Below are 18638 nucleotides of genomic sequence, written 5' to 3' on the forward strand. Positions count from 1 at the left end.
TACTTTAAATGTAGTCCATCAATATGTGGTCTTGCTCACACACACAAACACACACACATTCATTCATTCAATATGTGGTTCTCATCTACTTAGCATGACTTTTGGGGAGTCTCTCAAACTTAATTTAAAAACCTGGATTTCTGTTAATACATTAGCACAACAGCTATGTACCAATGTCACTTTTCTGTAGCAAACCATTCCCTATCTTGAGAATCCTCTCAGACCACCTGGTCAGTCCTTTTGTAGGGTTCAGTGGCAGTACTAAGATGCTAGCCTTATATGTATCACAGAAAGGCCATTGCATTTAGAAAAACTCAGGTTGTGTTGAGACACAGAGAATTCATTTGCACTGTTGAAATTTGGAAAGAGATGGCCAGAATGACTCAACATGGCTGCCTTCTACTACAATGTTATTATGCCATGTACTACAATTTATAGTATAAACAAATCTTCTACAAAAGCTTAATATATCATGCAACTCATTTAACATGCACAGAAGGAGCCATTAAATTATATCAGTCCCATTACTCAAAATGTTAAAAAAAATTCTTCTGTATTATATAGCCCAATGCAAAAATGGCCTTGAAGTCAAGAGCTTCAGCATGAACATTGAATTCTCTGGGGGAATGTATGTCTTAGACTGTTACTTAGGGAAATATAGTGGAGACATTATGGAGCCTCTTATAAAGCAATTCTTACTTTGTTAAAACAGTGTGATCAAATTTTGCGTTACATTAACTGGCATCTCTGTATTTATGACTCCTGCAGATAATCCTGACTGTCAATAGAATGAGGGTGTGCTTTAATGCTTGATGGTTTTTGAAAATGGACAGTACGGCTTTTCATCCCCTTAAGATTATTTGTAAAATTTATATTCGATATCTCTAAAATGTTTAAATTGGTTTAAAATTTTTAGGTTAGCATTGCCCCTTTCTTTTGCAAAAACAGTGTGTGCCATGACCCAAACTGGGTTAGTAAGCACAGCAGGATAGGGAAGTTCACTTGGCTTTTATTCTAATGCAGGTGGTAAATGTGTCTTATCACTATTGGCTGGAATCTGACCTCACAGTCTTCCATGATTCACTGGTTTTAAAAGAATATGGAACATTGGCCCTTGGCAGGCAAGCTACTTTTGATTGTAAAAAATTTTCTGGCACTTCTTCTCTCTTTATATGTTTCCATTTCTTTTTCTTCAAACTCACCCAGCATATGCAGATGTTTTGAAGTCTCTGGTAATAGTAAATTATTGGTATGATAAGTGAGAAGGTGTGGTTTGGTCTTGATGAAACTCTAAGCCCCTAATTCAAAACTTAATTGCGTCATCTATCTCTTCAGCATGGCTTCAGGTGAGCCTGCCTATCTAGGGTTGGCCCCTTGGTCATTGATTGATCTGGCCTAAAGTCTTATCTTAATTTGCAAGATCCCAAGGAGAAGTCTGGAAAAACACAGTTCCCAACCTGATACCAAAGCATAGGATTACCAGCTGCCAGACAGTGTGCAGGAGCAACAGCTAGAAACAATGATACAGCAGCTTTCGAGGACATGGAAGAAAAAAGTCATTGTGTCCATTTTCAGCTTGAGGTGTACTTAAGAGTTTTTCAGAGTTACAGATGAGCAAGAAGAGCTAAGCCCCTTCCTCTCCCCTTGCTGTGGGCTGGTACCTGCTGGTCTCAGAACTCTTAACAGCTGGGAAGTTGCAAGCAGCATGCTAAGTGCCTGAGTACATGATCAGAAAAAGTAGCAGTCTCAAGGCCAAATCATTCATTAAAGTGTTACATCTTAAACCAACAATGGAGAATTTGGGACTGGGGCAAGGCCAAGCAGATAAGAAAAGGTTCCGGAATTTCTCATGATCAGGGAATTTTTAAAAATCCACTGTTTTGCACCAAATCAGCACATCAGGTATTTTTGCTTTTTCCTCTATGCTGAAGTCCCTCTCTGCAACGCATATAGCAACAACTGCTTCAATTTCAACAGTTTGTTGGATTTGTCATTATAAGGGAGGATTTTGTTTTCTTCAGGCAGGAGACAAGACGAGGGCCATGTTGAATCTTAATGCTTTCTGTGTCTGTGCAACATCTCCTAGCCTGCTTTTCTCTAAATGAAATAGAATATTCTTTTTCTTCTTCAGACTTATTTGCTGCATGCCTGTTATCTGCTCTTGTTTCTGCCCACTGAGCCTTTGGTACCCTTGATTTTATTTTTTCTTTCCAGTTACAGTGATATAGACAGGCTAAGAAAAAACAAACTAATATGATGTCTTTTGTGATTCATTTAGATGCTTTTATTTTCTGTGTTCAATATTTTCTAGATTATTGTTACTAAGTAATAATAATAATATTTTACTATTGAAAGTCAATCTATGGAGAGTATACAGAAAGTCTTATTCCTAAAACAAGTCTCATACTAATAACTTGGGTGAGAGTTTTAACAGCATTTCCTTAGTTGAGTTCACCTAGATGTTGTAAACATCAATTTGATGATATTTTACTCTGTGTGTTGTTATCTTCACTATTGGCTGCTTTTACTCATTTCAAACAAAAAACATGGCTATGGTAGACCATTCTCTGAACTGTACAAAGCATAATAATATAAACTGGTGTAATTATTAAAAAATATTACCAATGGATTATACCAGTCTGTTTTTCTGCTTAAAAATGAATCAGAACACTTAAATTTCCAATTCTGTTTTAAAATATATATTCAAGTATTAATGCAAATATGGACATACTTATGGAAACCAATGTTGAAGTTCATGCTTTACCATTACACATTCCTTATATAGAATGAATTCTTTCTTCTTGACCTAATTTTTTTTTTGAAAGTAGGGATCTGGAAACATTCTGGAGCTGTATCAAATAAGATACTATTTTTTATTATCATATGTTTATATCATTTTGCTTGGTGATGGCATGGATATATCATGAAAATAAACATTAAGAGCCTATGTGAAACAAGCTGAAGGGTCCAAGTGAGGATGCCTCAATCTTACTTGGGAGGGAGAAAAAAATGAGCCTATATGATTCTGAGATAGGACCCCTACATCTTGTGATATGCTTGTGTAGCTTGGTGTTCCTTTGGGACTCCTAACAGTGGTAGTAGGAACTGTCTCTGACTCATTTGCCTGCCTTTGGGACCCTTTCCTCCTACTGGTTGTCTCATCAAGCCTTGATGTGAGGATTTGTGCCTAGTCTATTGCCTTGTTTAGTTGATATTTCTGGGAGTCCCTGGGAAATGAAGGGGGAGTGGATTTGTGGGAGACAGGAGGTTTGGGTAGGACTGGAGGACAGAAGGAAACTGTGGTCAGAATGTAATATATGAGAAAAGAATGAAATTTAAAATCAAAATGACAAAATAAAACAACAAAACCATTGAAAGTAATTGGTTAGTATATTTTGTGGTCTAAAATTCAGTTGCATTTTGTGTAGACTTACATAGTTTAAAATCGAAAAACTTGAGAAAATAATATAGTTTCCTGAGGTTTCTGATGTGTAGTCGTGTGAAAGGATGCAGCTCTTCACCATCTGGGTTTTATTTTAACATGAAGCTCATTTTTTAAACAGAATTGTATTTGATGTATTCATTGTAATTTAAACTGGAATACTGTGAGTCAATAATCACAAGGACTGATAAAGATTGGCCAATTCTTTTATGGTAAGTGTTCAATATTGAGTATCTCATTTAATATTTGAAACTATATACTAAGGTGGTATATCATGGTTCCCAATTCACTTAGGCACTCAAGAGTTCAAGGGGTTTGAATAAAGTAAATTGGCTAGTGAAGATTTGAGCTTCAGTCTATCTGACTTCAGGCAAAGATGATTTCATAAGCCAGGAACTTTACTGCATTCAGAAACCATAGTACCAGAAAGGAACTCGGTAAGCTAAGGAACATTGGCTAGTTCTTGCCAGTCTATATCCTTGGACTTGAAGGGGTGCTGCATTACTATGCCATCTTAGTTCATATATATCATTCTTAACAGAAAAATAAATCTATTAGATCTTATCTCCTATATAATAATACATTTCCTAGTCTTTGCTAGAAATTAAATATGATATTATATATGCCCTGTGAAATGAATATATAATATATTCAGCATGAATCTACAAGGGAGGTACAGTAAGATGTAGTTACCAACTGCTAAGGATGCACGGTAATGTGGGAAATATGTCTTCTATACAACCATGGGAACTAAAGGTATATAGACAGACCACATAGTCAGCAACTTGAGCTGCAGCTAATCTGAATCTCAGTGAAACACTTAGTGATCCTCCCTTCTCAGAGAGTGAAGACAAACATGATAGACTTCAGGGCCATCTCCCACTTGCCTTCCTATCTCCTGTGGGAGGCTGTCATAGGACAGTTTTCTATGGCTTCTCAGATTCTTCAGAGGTACAAAGCCTGCCCTGTCCTTGAAGAATAGAAATTCCTCATAAAAATCTGCTGAGCTCCAGTTCAGAAGAGCCCAGCTACAGACTATTCTATAACTCACTCTAAAGTTTTCTCAGAGCCACTTGGAATTTGGCACACCCCTTTGGGTATGTAGATCCAATCCAAGAATCTAAAAGGAGCAGGTAACTTCGGCTGTTCTTCCTAACGTTCATCATGTAAGTAGTAAACAGTTTAAATGTGAAAATAAGTCTTTGTGGCTTTAAAAGGTAAATCAGCCAAGACTTGTTCTTGACATTGTCCTATCTTGTATGTATATACATTCACTGATGCAATTTATATGTGTCATAGGCAACACATGCCAGCTGTAGCATTGCAGAGAGTTGAAGCCCTGTCAATGTGGGTTATGAGGCAATTTACCCCCTTGTACTTTGAAATGTAAAGAGTCACTTTTAGTGGCAGCAAAAAGAGCTGATCATACAAATCTGGTAGAATATGTGTAAACAACTGAGCAACACTGTTGTTAAAATTTAGTTGAACCTAAATTGTCCAGTCTGACTATTTTGCTTAAATAATCGGAAATGAAAAGTAATTTCTTTATGCATCAGCATAAAAGAAACCCTGCCTGTGATATCAATGCAGGAAACAGCTCTTGTCTTCAGCCTTTCTCTAGAAACATTCCAGTTAAAGTGTTCAGTTGTCAGTGCCTTTGAGTTTGCAGATACAAGTAAAGTATTGGCCCTAGCCACCAATAAGTTTAATTTCAGGTGAAGTAATTTTAAGCAGACGTGAGTTGTAGTGCCCTTAACACCAACTAAATTCTTCAGTAGTTTTGAGGAGTTGGTTAGGTGGAGATTAAGGGACCAGCTCCACAAAGGAGCTCTTTGCTTAATCCTTTAATAATTGAAGCTGATCTGGGAGATGAGTAATGAAGCACCTTCTGATCATGAGGTACTTTGGAGGTATGCCCAAAGGTTTCTTTCTCTAATCAGCTCTTGGCTGATTAGAAACTTAAGAAATTATGAGAAGCATAACCCCAAAATCGTGGCATTTTAGTGTGAAATTTTCCTTCCAATGAGAATAAAGCTACTCAGGCCTGTTTCCAGAGACAAGCGAGTACTACAAACAGTGCAGTACCTGGAATCAAAGATCCTAAAGGATATTATTGGAGCACAATATCAGCTATGCTTAGTCTGATGCATTATGCCCAAAACCCAGCATTTGGGAGGCTGAGGCAGGAGTATTGCCAAGAAGTGGGGAAAGGAGGAGATATTAGATATTCCAATTAGAGAGTAGAAACCTACTACTACCATCTATTGCCTGGACTGTAACTACCACTGTCTAAGTGAATTTTCTTAATAAATTTTTCTTCCTCTTAACCTATATTCACTGTTTCAAGCAAAGCCCTCAAAAATTCCATGCCCATTAAATGTGTGAATGAAATTAATGTCACTTGGATAAATGTGACACACAAGAAATTCTATCTAGATGACTTGTATGTTCCACTAAAGAATGGAAGGTCAGCTATCTTGTTTAGGATGTTTTACACACATAGATAAGGTTTAACTGTCATCCTGCATCAAAGAAGCTTCTCTTTGTAGTAAATGGAGACTATTATAGGAAGTTACAACTGGTCACAATACAGAGAACAACTGACCATGGAGTGTCCAGGTCTAATTGATACATTCTATGATACAACGTCCATTTGTAAGTCTCAGGGAGACTAGAATAAGATGAGGTGGAAAAGTTGTAAGGCCAGACGAACAAAACATTTGCTGCAAGATTATGTCTTCTGTATATAGCATGAAGCTGCACCTATGAAATCTAAACAGTATGGTCGGCCAAGACAGTCCTACATGAGGCTACTAGTTGACATCACAACATGGCTGAGGAAATAGCACAGGTCCTACATCTAGATGAAGATATACAGGGAATTAATGATTTATGAGAGGAGGAGAATCAATTTTTCCCAGAGATCATCTCTCTATTCCGTTATCCAATACAAAGTGGTCAGCTCTAAACACATATGCATATGAACAACAGTAAAAGTACACAGCATGTTGTATTTATGCATTTATAATGTGTGGGGAGGGGAGGGAGAGAAGAGGCAGTAGGTGACATGAAAGGAGTTGCAGAAGAAAGTGAAAGAATGCATTAATCGTATAGTGACTACATCTCTGAGACACATGTTTTTATCCCCATTGAGCAAAGGAGTAAACTGAGGTTCAGAGAAGCTAAGTAACAAGGTTGGGCTTTCTTAATGAATCCTATACCACACCTATGAAGCCATAATTATCTCCATAACTTGATACTTTATTGAATGAATTCATCTCATCCAACCCCATTACACTTATCTTTGAGGCTAAGGAAATCCTGATTTTAAATACCTTTATTTGAGTTTGTTGTTGTTGTTGTTGTTGTTGTTGTTGTTGTTGTTGTTGTTGTTGTTGTTTGCAGAAGATTTCACTTGGTATAGAAAGAACTTTTTTCCCTTAAATTTGGAAAATGCTGACTTAATGTGGAAGATCAGAAAACATTTTTCCAACAAAGGCAAATCTTACTGGCTTTCATCTTTGTTGCAACTAGTCAGCCTGACCATTATGACATGGAAGAAACTAGAACCAATACATAATGAATGGAGATGGCTTATACCAATAAAACTTTACTTCTGAAAACTGAAATATGATTTCTATACAATCTTCCTGTGTTAGAAATAGTATTTTTCTCCCACCCATTTAAAAAAAACAGATCACTCATTATCAGTACAGAAACATAGAAAGGTCTGGACTAGACAGTCTCTGGGAGAAAACACTTTGTTCTCATGCTAAGCTATCAAAATATTTGGAGATGCCTATTTTCTGCAATTTGTAGCAATTCATCTGCTATAGAATATAGTCTTTCCTAAGGTCTACATGTACATGGTAGGTACAACATCTGGGGCAGTCACAGGCTCTTGGCCTAGGATGAGGGACTTGGGCCAATAGCTCCACTTGATAGATCTTTGAGGCTTTCATAAAATGTAATACTCTTTTTTCAACCAATTTCCCTTTCCCATGGTCCTCAAGCTGAGACTGCTCAAGATTCCCAGTGAGATAATCATTGAATCAGAAACTTATAATTTAAAATCTCAGAAATTAGATAAAGTTCTTCTTTCTAAGATATGAGGAAAAGCCACAGAACCTTTACCCTAGGAAAGCAAACTTGATACTCTGAAAATTATTACCACTTCTTAAATAGTTACCTACCATTTTACCAACTAGTGCAGACCTAGGGAGGATAAATATACAGTCCCCTGAGTAATATGAAACCACTCATATTTCATTCCCTCCAGATTGCTTTGTTAGGAGGAAATATCCTTTAAGGCACAGAACTGCAAGGAGCTGAATTACTATTCCAGAAGATGGTACAGAGTGAGACTCTGATGAGAAGGCATAAGTCCTAAAGTATCCTATGACTCTTTGGACGATATGATTATCCCCAAGCCCAGCTGTGAGATGCAACTGAAGCTATCAGGATCTTACTCTGATTGCCATCAGCTCTTGGTACTCAGTATGCCAATGACAATCTAAGTAATCAGAAGATCCCAAAATACTTAGATGGACCAGAGACTGTGGGCCTTAGCTTAAAGTCTAAAACTTGAATGAAACAGTCCCTTACTCCACATCCCTAAGGCAAGCAGATAGAATATACTGGAAAGCATAGAATAACCTCAAAATGACACCATTTTCTTTAAAAGTCCTAAGGAACAGAATTGGTCCAGCAGCTGCGTATTTTCAGAATTATAAATTGGTGAACATTTCATTTCCATGATAAAATCATAGGCTGTATTCTAGGAAGTAAAGTAACCCAAATTTGGGTCTCTGTCCTGGAGGTTTCATTCTGCCTAAGGAAAGCAAATAATATAACCATGATCCCATTTCTAGATCCAACTTGAGATGCTAGTAGACATTTCCTGAATTATCATTGTTTTTCCGTAGATTGCTGACATCTTCCCTGATGAATTTTATGATTTTGTCAAGTATCTTCACTATAGCTCCAGTTGTGATTCACATTGCTCATAACCAAAGTATGTAAAACAAGTGCTGTACACATGGCTTAGATGTCATAATCACTCAGACAATATGCCCAAACTTATGATATACCTGAGGTTATTTCATGTTAATATAGTCTTTGAGTTCATTTTGTTCTTGTTTCTGATAGAATTTAATGCACCATTCTTTATAATTTGTGTCCTCTAGGAAAACATGTACAACTAAATTGTGGCTACAGATGGTTTGGGTCCCAAGTTTGCCTCCATGGCTTCTACTCGTTTATTATAAGAACATTTTGTAACATCTTTAAACCTCATTTAGGAAATGTCACTAGTAATGGATTCTCATCATAAGCTTCTTGAAGGTATTGAATTCTGCGCCACAGATCAAATATTTAGCACTATACCTGACATAGAAAATTAGCCAATACAAATAGATGAATCCTGCATAATTTGTTATGCTGACCACTTCCATATACTTTAACCCATGCACATACATACGCAGAGCAAACCATTTTACAATTAGAAGTGCAGATAATTTAAAAAGATTTGATTCTACAGCCTGTAAAAGTGATATAGTCTTCATTTCCTGAGATGTGTATTTAGAGCACAAACCGAAAACTTCAAAAGACATGTCAAAATACATATTTTCTCCTCTAATATCTTGAAAATAGCTATTAGTTGTTTGCAGAATCACCATAAATCCTGAAAAATTAGTTTATCTAAAACCAACTCAGATAATTGTCCTCCTCACCAATTATCCTTTTATATTGGTTGTGGTTGTTGCTGTTTAGACCTTGATGTCTCCATTGGGAGTGGGAGAGCTATGCTTTCTTTGGAGATTATTACATGCCCACTGTGGCATAAAATCCTTTCCAACAATTGAACAAGACCTATAAAATAACATTCCATGCTAAATAAAATCAGAAACCTCATCTCCCCTTTTATCTTTCTTCTTACAGATACATAACACAGATGGGAATCCAGAAATGGGAATTTTAAGATTGATGTTATACTAACTAGTTGTGTGACCTTTGAGAAAAGTAGTTCACCTATCTTAATCATTCCTTCCTTGTCTCCAAAATGAAGTTGGTAGGCCCCATCCTTTCTAGAAAATGTTATACAGGAGAAGGAAGTGAATCAAGGGCACCCTGTCAGTCACCTGAGCATTAAGGATTAATGGGAATGAGAGGAAACACTATGGAAAATTGTGCCATGATTGTCACATCAGTCTGTGTGAAACCCTATGTGACCTGCTTAGCTGACTCTGTGGCCTGAAGCATGCAGTCCTCCCTTATTCTGGAAGGCCAGAGAGAGAGAGAGAGAGAGAGAGAGAAAACACACTGCCACCACCACCATTTTACAGAGAAAGGGTGAGAGACTTGCTTACGTCTAGGCATCACAGAAGCTGACCTGGAATCCAGGTACCAGGAAATATTCCTGGCTCTGGCACTTACCCTGACTGAGATGGATTCTGGAAAGAGAGATTCTTTTTAAAGAATATTATTTCTATACCCTTGGCAGGGAATAGAGAGGCAAAGATTAAAACAGACACAGAAGGAACACCCATTCAGAGCCTGCCCCACATGTGGCCCATACATATACAGCCATCCAATTAGACAAGATGGATGAAGCAAAGAAGTGCAGGCTGACAGGAGCCGGATGTAGATGCTCCTGAGAGACACAGCCAGAATACAGCAAACACAGAGGCGAATGCCAGCAGCAAACCACTGAACTTAGAATAGGACCTCCGTTGAAGGAATCAGAGAAAGAACTAGAAGAGCTTGAAGGGGCTCGAGACCCCATATGTACAACAATGCCAAGCAACCAGAGCTTCCAGGGACTAAGCCACTACCTACATGGACTGACCCTGGACTCTAACCTCATAGGTAGCAATGAATATCCTAGTAAGAGCACCAGTGGAAGGGGAAGCCCTGGGTCCTGCTAAGACTGAACCCCCAGTGAACTAGATTGTTGCGGGGAGGGCGGCAATGGGGGGAGGATGGGGAGGGGAGCACCCATAAAGAAGGGGAGGGGGGAGGGGGATGTTTGCCCGGAAACCGGGAAAGGGAATAACACTGGAAATGTATACAAGAAATACTCAAGTTAATAATAAAAAGAAAAAAGAAAAAAAATAAAATTGCTTTTATCACGTAAAAAAAAAATTGGGGAGTGTGTGTGTGTGTGTGTGTGTGTGTGTGTGTGTGTGTAAAAAGAATATTATTTCTAGAAAACTTTTGTAAAGGAATAAAAGCCTGAATGAGCCACGGGACGGCACAGTGATGATTTCCAGAGTTGAAAAAATACAATTTGGACTTTAAAGTTAAGTTTGATACTGAGCCAAAAGGGGGATGGGGAGAGGAGCAGAACATGCCTAGGAGTTGAGAACTGGTCCAGAACAATGGAGATTTCCTCTACCTGCATCATGATGATAAGGTCTAAAGTCATATTTAATAAATTAAAAGATGAACACAAATTGGTCTTTGAAGGCTATGCACCTAAAACTTTAAGATAATAAGCTGCCTTTCCTGCTCTAGCGCCAACCTGAAGATAACAGAGACAGATATCACTCAAGTTAATACTCCTGATGAAACTTTGTGTGGTCTGTAAACAGTTTTGAAGGTGCTAATTCATCACGAATATCTAGACTTCTCATATTTTCTGAGTATCTCACTTTAGGAAAGAAATATTTCATATATACAACATGGATTTACATCTCTTGGATCATATTTTACAGCAAGAGATGGATCATATATCAAAAGGTTAATGACTAGCTATTTCTCACCCAGATGTTTTGTGGTCACTGAGATGCCTATACAGAGAGGCAGTGAAGGTTTCCTTGACATCTGTCATTCAGAGAACCCCAACACTCTTTCCTAGTCCCCAGATCAGCTTAGCAATGCTGTCATTCCTGTCCACCCTTTTGCCTGGAAGTCAAAATAAACTGTTCTACAGAGCAGCGTTCCCCATCACCTTGTAGTGCTTGACCAGTACATTTATTATACATTTACATAGATTCCTGCCATCTTCGAAGATGAGGAAATCATCTATTTGCCCCTTGATTTAGGGTAAGGTAGCCATAGAAGATATGTGACGTTATGACATACCTATAAGAGCTCAAATATCTAATTAGCTGAAAGACTCTTGATTCCCTCTATACTATTGCAGCTGTCAGATTCCAGTAACAATATTTTTATTCTCATCGCAAAGTGAATCTGAGGATAATTTAGGCAAGATGCTTTGTAACACAAATGCCACTCTGATTTACTTCAGGATGCTTGAGGACGACCTGAAGTTGAGCAGTGATGAAGATGACCTTGAACCTGTGAAGACCTTGACCACACAGTGCACAGCCAATGAGCTCTACCAGGTAGGAGGGGCTTAGGGCTTTGGATTGAACTTAAGGGGGTGGGGCACAAGGGACTAGAATAGCTTTCATAAAGAGAAGCTTTTCCTTTTGCAGTGAGAAAAGAAACAAAGATGAGCAGTGTTTGGGAACAGATGAAATAAACTGCCCTTTTTCTTAAAGTTACAGCCAAGGGATTCTAAGCTCTTCAAAACCAATTGAATTTCTCTCCATTTTCTATACACAAATACTGCTCATCAATAAGCAATAGAGTATTGTCTTTCTGTCTTTTGAACTATTGTTTTATTGGGTGGCATGTCCTTTGGGTAACTCCAGAGTGAAGCTTAGCATTTACAGGCAATAATTTGGGTGCAAATGTCACTGCTCCATTTTCTTCTCCCAGACATATTACTCCGGAGCTGAGAATAAATACCCTGTATGTTGCAGCATCATGCATTCAACAAAAGCTTTCAGTTGTCCTTGATTTCTTCTGGTCTGAATAATTTCTAGTACTTTCTTCCCAGAAGAGATGATTATAATGTGATATCTTTAATCATTTCTGATGAGATTGGATTCCTTGGTTTTAAAAGTAAAACATCACTGTAAATCCCTATTATCAGCAATGATATATAATATAGATGATCCCTGTACTGTTTCCCATATGTAGAGTTTTTCTGTTTGTTATGCCACAAAATATGGAATACAGAAGGCAATTTTGATGTTTGCCTGATTTTAAGTTTTGGTGGTCTATCAAGAACAAGCACAAGGAGAGGATTACCGGCACTCTCACAGTCTCACAGCTATTTCTGAAGTGCTTGCTGTGCATTTACCAAATACAAGCCGTCCCTTTTCTACTTGAGTGTGGACTGCATAACAAATGTGAAATACACACTCCATTGGCAATGTCTGTCATTTCTGCTTTCTGCATTTAATATGCCAATAACAAGAGCATCACATTTGTAAATAAAACAAAAACAAAGCAAAAATTCTACATCATTGATTTTGACAGCTGCAACCTTAAATTTTAATGGAAATGTTGAGAACAGAATGTAGCAAAAATAAAGAGTAAATTTTGCACATTGATTTTCTCTTTCTGTAAACATATGAATGCATTTTTGCTTTATAATTCATAGGATTATTTTTATATTACATTAAGAAATGGCATCAGACTCATGGGCTGAATCATCTGAAATTTTGATATAACTTTGCTGAAATTATAGAAAGTGCTGTTACATGTGGATACTCAGGAATGAGGAGTTGGGAGCTCCTATGGCCTGTTGCCTTCTGACCAGACATGCCTTCCTTCATAAGGCTAAAGTTCTCTCAATGAATAGGAGATCTGACATGGTAGAAACACAGCACAGCAAAGTAATACAGTTGAGTTTGTGGAACAGGAAGTACTTACAAAATTGCAAGTGTTCACAGATGAGCTGCTTGGGAGAGTCTGGAGGACAAGTGAAGAGACTTAGAAAGCTATAGTATTGGTATTAATGACAACATTTGGTGAGCTGTGGATTTATGAAGCTTAGCACTTTTTCCCTAGAGTATGTGACTTAAAACTATTTTCTTTTTATTATTTTAAACATTATACAACATAAACTTAAGAATTATAAACTTAGAGTTTAGTGACATCCAGTTTATTGACAAACTTGTTTATCCATGACCAATTCCAAAGTATTTTCATTATCCTAAATGGAAACTAAATACATATGAAGTATCCTCATTCCTCCTTTCACTTAGCCCCTGAAGATCACCCACTGACCTACTTTTTTGTCCTTATAGATTTGCCTATTCCCTATAATGGGATGATACAATATTGGATGTTTTAAATATCTACCTTCTTCACTTACTACAATGATTTGTTTGTATGTTATTTCAGGTTATACCATACAGTAACACTTCATTTAGTATTATGGAAAAATAATATTCTATTGTTTGGATGAAGCACATTTTGCTTATCTGTTCATCTGTTCATGATATTTTAGTCAGTTGTGCTTTTAGCTATTATTTAGTGCTGTCGTAGGTACTTAAAGCCAACTATTTTTTATTGCCTCCTTTTAACCTGAAAAAGAAGTAGAAACACTGGGTCTCATATTAATTTTATGTTTGCTTTTAATAAAAGAACCATAGGCATAGTTTGCATCTGAGTAACACAGCGCCATGTAGATAATATGGCTCTAGTCATTTATCTGCATTTTACTTCTTAATCAGGACTTTGAGGGATGTTGACATGAGTTCACAGTAGCAAAAGAGATGTATGTTTTAATCCTAGTCTTACCACTTTCAAACTGAATGAATTCTAACAAAAGATCAGTTTCTCTGAAATAAAAGTAACAGAACTACCTACTCATTGAGTCATAGTAGATTCAATGAAACAATTGACCAATACATATCAAAGAACTTGACACTAAAGCTAGGGTGTAGTCAAGTACTCAGCACTTTACATGATACTCATCATTGTTGTGGTACATCCGATTATTTAAAAAGTCTAGAGTGCTTGGAAGTGCTAGGTCTCTCCACTTTCCTTTCTTATAAAGAACCAGATGATAAAGAGAACTGCTGAATTAGGTACATGAAAAATACCCAGCATGTGGCAAACTTGAATGAGAAAAATCTGTCTTGTCTTAATGTTTATTAGCTGTGTGCTCCTGGCCATGAGAAATTAAAAGTGTAATCATTAGGAATTTAGTTTCTGGGATGGAAAAGCCTGATCTTAAGTCCTACTTCATACATACTAATTATACCACACTTGGGGAAATTGCCAAACATCCTCAAGTCTCAGATTTCCTGCAAGTAAATTAGGATAAAATAGTCTTGTCTCATTCATAGGAGTGTTGTGAGGATCAGACAAAGCTTAGCTATGCGAAAGTATGTGTAAAACTGTAAGCATGGCAAGTATGTAGTTATCCTTCCTTGTAGCCCATTTAGCATTAACTGAAATTCCCTCTTAGATATACAAGAGAATAGGCATTACATTTCCTTTTGACTCAGGTGTCCATAGGGTTTACTAAGAACTAGATTAGATGTCCTAACTGGCATTCAAAGATATCTGTCAAGTGTAGATGACCTTAACTCCCCTGAGTCCTGACAACTTTTAAGTCAGCATCTCCAAGAATAAGGTCATCAATGACACTGTATCAATTCCTCCAGAAAATTACATGTCTCCGTAAGTTTTTCTTCCAAGAACTGATGTAGATGGACAGTTGAATCCCACATATTGAATTCAGTGTGCCTCTTCCTTTTCTGAAATAGCTCCTGTTCTGCTCTCAGAAATAGTCATAAAGGCCTATGTCATGCCATATTTCCACTGTTTCCCTCAGAAAATAATCTGAAATAACATAGAATAGCACCGAGAATTCATATCGAACATTAGAAAGTTCCAAAACAGTGTTAGCATAAGAAACAATGATTTGTAATTAGTGTTTGTGTGAACATTTCTGTAGCAATATAGTGTTTGAAACAAAGAAAGGAAGAAAGAGAGAGAGAGAGAGAGACAGAGAGAGAGAGAGAGAGAGAGAGAGAGAGAGAACAAGTGGATATCAATGGAATGGTGTTGCTCTCCATCACCAAGCTGATAAAAATTTTAATTGCCATCTCAGATGTTGACATTACAGATATATTTCCATCTCTGGCCTTCCCCTTGCAAAACTTAATGAATTTCCATTTTCATGTCAGTCACCCAGGGCAAGCAATGGTGCTATGATCAGCTCACTAATGTTCACTCGGGATTGCCTGGATACAAGGGGATGAACTACATATGAATGGGGACATACCATGTTCTCTGCATGGCCCTGACTAAACCTTCTGTTTCCCTTTTTGTCAAAATTCTCTTCTTACATTTCTTGGGATTAAAGGAACTCCTGAAAATGAGGAGTTAAACCTGAAATCAATTTTCATTTACAGCTGAGAAGCAGTTATTGATGCTGTGCTTGCAGTTCAATAACAGATCTAAAGATATAGACACTGTGCTTCTCTTTCAATATAAGCAGGCTAATCAGTCTCAACTGTTTTTTTTTAAAACAACAGAATTGTATTGACAAAATTATTAAAATTGCTGTCTTTAAAGTTTTAAGCACTCTAGAATTTGACTGGTTCTGAAGACTTCAAATGTACAGCATCAGACTCGAAAACTTGCCCAGTATATGTTCATAGAAACAGATAATCACCTGCTTATTATTTCACTGATTGATAACATTAATAGTATTTTGACCTACCTACCTCCAAGTTTGTAGTCTATGTTCTGGACGTAGGATGTTCTGACATGCCCAGTATGTGAAACCTACTCAGATAAGGACATAGCACTCTCTTAACCCAAATCACCTCAGAATATACACAAAACACACACACACACACACACACACACACACACACACACACACACACACACACAGAGAGACAGAGAGACAGAGAGACAGAGAGACAGAGAGACAGAGAGACAGAGAGAGAGACAGAGAGTCACACACACATTTGCTTCTAGAAACTGCCATCAAAACATTTTAACTGTAATGTTATCTTTTTATTAATATGAATCAGACAAATCCTAGACTTCATTTAGTCCACTTAGAAGTTCAAGACACTGAATGTGATTGGAAATTTTCAGTTAATAAGTCAGTTTCGCCAAAGAACTGTAGCTAATCTTTGGAGTTGTGTGTTTGTTAAAGTTTTAAAAGCATATAGCCTATAGTAAATTAGATGGTATATAGTTTGAAAAAATTCTCCAAAAGGGCCAAATTGGTCTATATTCTGAAAAAAATTGTTTGTATTAGTTTGTTTTAATTTCTTTAAAGAGTAGCCAAACAATTCAAAATTTCTTTGAGAACAAAATCATTCTAATATCTGGATATATTATCTAAGTAGCTCCAATGTACCCAAATTTATTTAGTTCCATAAGAACTTCCTTATACTCTAAAACATGTACTTAATTCAAAGCATGTTAGTGGAGATTGTGTGTATGTCTATCTCCAACATATCAGGTTTATAGAAAAAAGTATTTTCTTATGTTTTACCCTTCACTTCATTATTTTATGTCATTTTTTTCTGTAGATTTAAAACAACTCCCATATATAAAAGCTTGCTTTCAATCCTGACTCTTAATTTTAGTTTTATATATGAAGCATTTACTTGCTGGACTACCTTCTGGCTAGGTTGATGATTTTTAAATACTTTCAAATGGCACAAAATTCCTAGACATGCAAATCCTGGGCATTCTGGAAGGTTCTGGATGAGCTGTTTAAACATATACTAAACTTCCCAAATATATTAGCCAACTTAAACTGAAAGTCTGCTTTTATGTAGAAAAATTGCTAGTCTAAACAATGCATTACATTTTACTCATGCTATCCGCTGGTTCTTTTTGGAGTTGATATGGTGTAGTGAATGTATTCGTTGTGACAACAGATACTCTTCCCTGCTGTAATCATTCCTGTTTTGTGGCCACAGTTCTCCCTCATTGTGCTGAACAAGTTGTTACCTCCCCAAGGTTTCACCACATTTCCATTTACTTTGTTATCAGCAGAAAGGCAAGGGAAGGCCTCTTCTATAATGACATTGATACAGCAAACACAGCAAGAGAGGTCAGCCTGTCAGAGCTAGAGAAACAGCAGATGGATTAGGTTGAAACTGGCTGCAAAATAACTTTAATAGAGTCTTTTAATGTAAACAGTTTATCTGTCATTGACTTTCATTGAAATACCCACAAAATGATAGAGTTGGGGCTTGTTGAGGTTACAGAATGTAACAGAATAAAATCCATACATTGTCATACTAAAACTACCCAGCAATTAGAGAAAGACAGGACATTTTAATTTATTCATTAAAGACAAGAAAGTAAATAGGATAACATACAAGGTTAATAGAATAACATTGGCTTTTATATTCCCAAGATTGTGTTTCCCATTTGGTTGCATTAGCATAGAGACTAGATTAATAAAAAAACTGCTTAAGGCTTGTATGGTATGATTTTTAATATGCTTCTGGCAAGTCTGTGACTATTTAGAAACCCATATGCTCATTTTTTCATCGTAATTATGTTTTTTCCATTTTCAGTACCAAATATTTAGGCTTGTTATCTCTATATAATGGAATGCCTGAGCATGCAAAGAGGTAGAGAAGTCATATGCAAAGAGGTAGAGAAGTCCAAAAATTTTTCATGGTGTGTTTGTCATATCATCAGTAGTAACCATGTCCTAGTTATTGTGCATGATAATTTATAAATTATCCATCTATGCACATTGTTATTGAAACCCAATACTTCTTTTGCTTAGCTTGACACTTTTTACATAGTAAATTTAAATCAGATATTTGTCATAGTAAAGTGCTTGTCCTAGACTGAAACTGAAAAAATAACTAATATTTTCATGTCTGGATGGATTACATTCACATATGACAAAATGATCATGGGCTGTTCATTCACAAAACACAGCACATATTTGCCTCTGTAAACATTGTGGCAGTAGACAGTATCAACCACCTCTGAGAAGCTACAGATCACTATATGCACATCTGAATAGAAGTGTCAGAAGGAAGAGACATGACCTTATTTCTTTTGTCACTGACCGTAAGCTGAAGAAATTGGCCAAAGAGCAGTGATCATCTCATCATGTCTCTGCTCTCGCCCTACTCCATTTGGTTCAATTGTGCTATTTCTTTTAAAACTCTTTATCTTCCCAACCTCTGTCTTAATGCATGGGTGATGCCTGGATGTTGCATCTTGGAGTCATTAGTAAGCAAGCTCTGGGAAATGCACCACATGCGCCCGAATTTATGGGAAGTTTCCAAGCTTTGATTTTAATCAAAATTCTAGACTATATTATAGAAATATGAACATGTCCCATAAATACTAGTAATAAAAATATTTCCAAATTAAAGATATA

General features: G+C 36.8%; 1 protein-coding gene across 5 annotated transcripts in view; it reads left to right on the top strand.

Annotated features, from left to right (window-relative positions):
• Positions 1 to 18638, top strand: part of Aff2 (ALF transcription elongation factor 2) — a 504502-nt gene that overhangs the window by 385308 nt on the left and 100556 nt on the right. For 4 of the 5 annotated variants that reach the window (XM_006229539.4, NM_001427288.1, XM_017602424.2 and 1 more), the window contains exon 7: positions 11694 to 11790. In XM_006229539.4, coding sequence (XP_006229601.1) covers positions 11694 to 11790 — 97 coding nt within the window. Of the gene's footprint in view, positions 1 to 3457; positions 4609 to 11693; positions 11791 to 18638 lie in introns of those variants that run through there. The other variant, XM_039100404.2, reaches the window with a different exon arrangement.

This window comes from Rattus norvegicus, chromosome X (assembly GCF_036323735.1).
Source record: "Rattus norvegicus strain BN/NHsdMcwi chromosome X, GRCr8, whole genome shotgun sequence".
Taxonomy (NCBI): domain Eukaryota; kingdom Metazoa; phylum Chordata; class Mammalia; order Rodentia; family Muridae; genus Rattus; species Rattus norvegicus.